The sequence below is a fragment of the Gekko japonicus genome, unplaced genomic scaffold (assembly GCF_001447785.1).
Source record: "Gekko japonicus isolate JY-2015 unplaced genomic scaffold, Gekko_japonicus_V1.1 scaffold2869, whole genome shotgun sequence".
NCBI lineage: Eukaryota > Metazoa > Chordata > Lepidosauria > Squamata > Gekkonidae > Gekko > Gekko japonicus.
In genome coordinates, this window is record NW_015160312.1 from 194,287 (window position 1) to 196,907 (window position 2,621).

The following is a 2,621-nucleotide window of genomic DNA, read 5'->3' on the forward strand; positions in this document are numbered from 1 at the left end:
ATCTGCGCTGATCTTACTAGAAACTTTCAGATTCTAAAAAAGAATGTGTAAAAAAGGGGGGGGGTTGAGTCTTCCTGTCTTCGCAAACCGCCCCCCCCCCGCGCGCCTGCACTCCCGGGACTCCTTACCTGTCGTGGGGGGAACGGATGAGTCCCCCCCCACCTCCCAACAGCTGGTGGCAGGAGAGGAAGCAGGGAGGGGGGGGGACCAGGAAACGAAAGCGCAAGAGGCAGAAAAGGAAAAAAGAAACCGACCCCCCCCCCCCGGCAGAGAGGGAGAGAGAGAGAGAGACACCCGGAGACGGGGAGGAAGAACTGCACGCGTCCCGGCGGGCCTGGGGGGCGACGGGGCTCCTGAGCGTACGCAGAGTGCCCCGAGGGGAGCGCAGAGCAGCCCTCCCGCGTCGGGGATCGAGGCTCGCGGGGCCGAATCCGAGCGGGATTTTTAAGCCTCCCCCCCCCCTCCGGTGCGCATTTTGATTCCAGATTCACACACCCCTCTGTCTGCATATAAACCGGCTCCAAAATAATTGAATGGGGGGGAGGAAGCGTGCATCGGAGAGGGGGATAGGACGGGAAGCCGCCGAGCCCCGAGGTGGTGGTGGGGGGTGCTGGGGGCAGATCAAAAGGCGCCATGCCCCGCCTTGGCACTTTTGATCTGCCAAAGTGGGTCCTGGAAAGTGACTTTTTAAAAAGTAGATTTGCAAAAGAGACGGGAGGTGGGAGGGAACGCTCCCTCTAAGCTGCGGGGTCTTGTGAGCAAAATTCTACTTGGTGAGCTCCTGGCACCACGGGCATTAAAGTACTGAATGAGCGATTGGGCTGCTGCAGAAATTAGTTTGCTCGGGACCCCCAGCCTTCCTGAGCGGAGACAAAATTGTGTGAGCTGGAGGCTAAAAAAAAAACACCTGTGAGCGAGCTCACATTAACTCGTCTTAGAGGGAACACTGCTGGGAGGGAGTTAACTCAGTGAAGGGGGGGTGGCTGTTTGGTGTGATCGCTCCCCCCCTGCCGTCATGCACAGACACGCACACGCACACAAACCCCGGGGGTGGGGAGCAGGTGGAAGGAGGCGGGCGGGGGGCGGAACGTGTGAATGTGAAAGTGAAAACGGGACGGAGGTTTTGCACCGTTCCTCGCTCTGTGGGGAGGGGGGAAGATGGGGAACCAGGGAGGGTTTAAAGGAGGGGAGGGGGTACCGAGAGGGTGGCGACTGGAGGCTGATTTCGAAAAAAGAGACCTCCCTTCTCCAGCTCTGGGCATCTGGCACGTGAGAATGCAAAGGGCGCGCCTCTGACCATGTGCAGAGTGCGCCCTGGCCTTATCCCGGCCTCCTTGCTAGGCTCTGGGAATGCATGAACCCCCAACCCCTCCCCCCTCAGCACATCAAGCAGCGTCCTGGGCTCGGAGACTTCTGCATTTCACCTTCTGGTTTTTTTTCTTCTTCCTAGATGAAAGATTTCCGAGACTCCCTTTTTAAAGAGGTAGGTGGTTACGTTTGCTGCCTGATGCCCCCTCGTGCCCACTTCACCTACCCCTGCCCTCTTAGATTTCTTTTCCTGTCTCGCCCTGCAGGCAGAAGAGTTTCTCTCCACCTTTTTACCTGCCAAGATATGTCAACTGGATCAGCTTTTGAAGGTAAGACAACTCCAAGGTGGAATCTCTCTTGCTGTCTCACTTCCTTGCCGCACTTTGAACTCTGTCCCTGTTGGCCACAGCGGCTAGGCAGAGCCTCCCTATTCGGAGGCAGTGTACCTTTGGATGCCCTTTGCTGGTAAGCAGTGAGAGGGCCAGGCTTTGTCTGCTGTGTCCTGCTTGGGGGGGCTTCCCAGGGTCACCCGGTGGGCTGCTGTGGGAGACGGGATGTGGGACTCAGCCTAGGCTAGTCCTGAAGGGCTCTTCTTTCCTTTCTAGGAAGATGAATTGAACATTAAAGATCTGTCGGTTCTTCGTGCCCCATTGGATATCCCCATCCCAGACCCACCTCCCAAAGAGGATGAGGTGAGTCATTTAAGCAGTCCTTAAATGAGGTGAGTCATTTAAGCAGTGGCTATTCGCCACAAGATATAGATAGGGACTCTGGGGCAAGTGATGCTCTGTCATCTTGGTGCTTGGGGGGTGGGTCAACAGTGGGAGGGCTTCTAATGTCCTGGCCCCACTGGTGGACCTCCTGATGGCACCTGGTATTTCTGGCCACTGTGTGATACAGAGTGTTGGACTGGATGGGCCTTTGGCCTGATCCAACATTGGCAAGGGCGGGGTATAAATCCAGTCTTCTCTTCCTCCTCCTCGTCTTCTTTCTTTTTCACCTCCTCAAAATCCGGATGCCAAGAAACACACCTGTTAGGACAGGGCATATCCACATTTGGTTGGTTTGTTTCTTTTACAGATGGAGACAGAGAAGGAGGAGAAGGAAGGTGAGTTGGAAACAAATTGGGAGGGGATTGGTTCTGGTCACCACACCTTAAAAAGGATATTATAGCTTTGGGAAAAGTGCAGAAAAGGGCAACTCGAATGATAAAAGGGTTGGAACACTTTCCCTATGAGGAAAGGTTAAAGCGCTTAGGGCTCTTTAGCTTGGAGAAACGACGACTGATGGATGACATGATTGAGGTTTATAAG

The 2,621-nt window shown here is 55.1% G+C and overlaps 2 protein-coding genes across 3 annotated transcripts in view; one reads left to right on the top strand and one right to left on the bottom strand.

Moving 5' to 3' along the window:
- RNF31 (ring finger protein 31) overlaps positions 1-190 on the bottom strand; it is a 46,656-nt gene extending 46,466 nt beyond the window's left edge. For both annotated transcript variants that reach the window (XM_015416732.1, XM_015416723.1), the window contains exon 1: positions 129-190. The gene's annotated coding sequence lies outside the window, so the exon portion shown is untranslated. The remainder of the gene's footprint in view (positions 1-128) is intronic.
- Positions 191-1,450: 1,260 nt separating this feature from the next.
- PSME2 (proteasome activator subunit 2) overlaps positions 1,451-2,621 on the top strand; it is a 5,150-nt gene continuing 3,979 nt past the window's right edge. Inside the window, exons 1-4 of the mRNA XM_015416711.1 lie at positions 1,451-1,483; positions 1,575-1,637; positions 1,914-2,000; positions 2,389-2,416. Of these exons, the coding sequence (XP_015272197.1) occupies positions 1,451-1,483; positions 1,575-1,637; positions 1,914-2,000; positions 2,389-2,416 (211 nt within the window). The remainder of the gene's footprint in view (positions 1,484-1,574; positions 1,638-1,913; positions 2,001-2,388; positions 2,417-2,621) is intronic.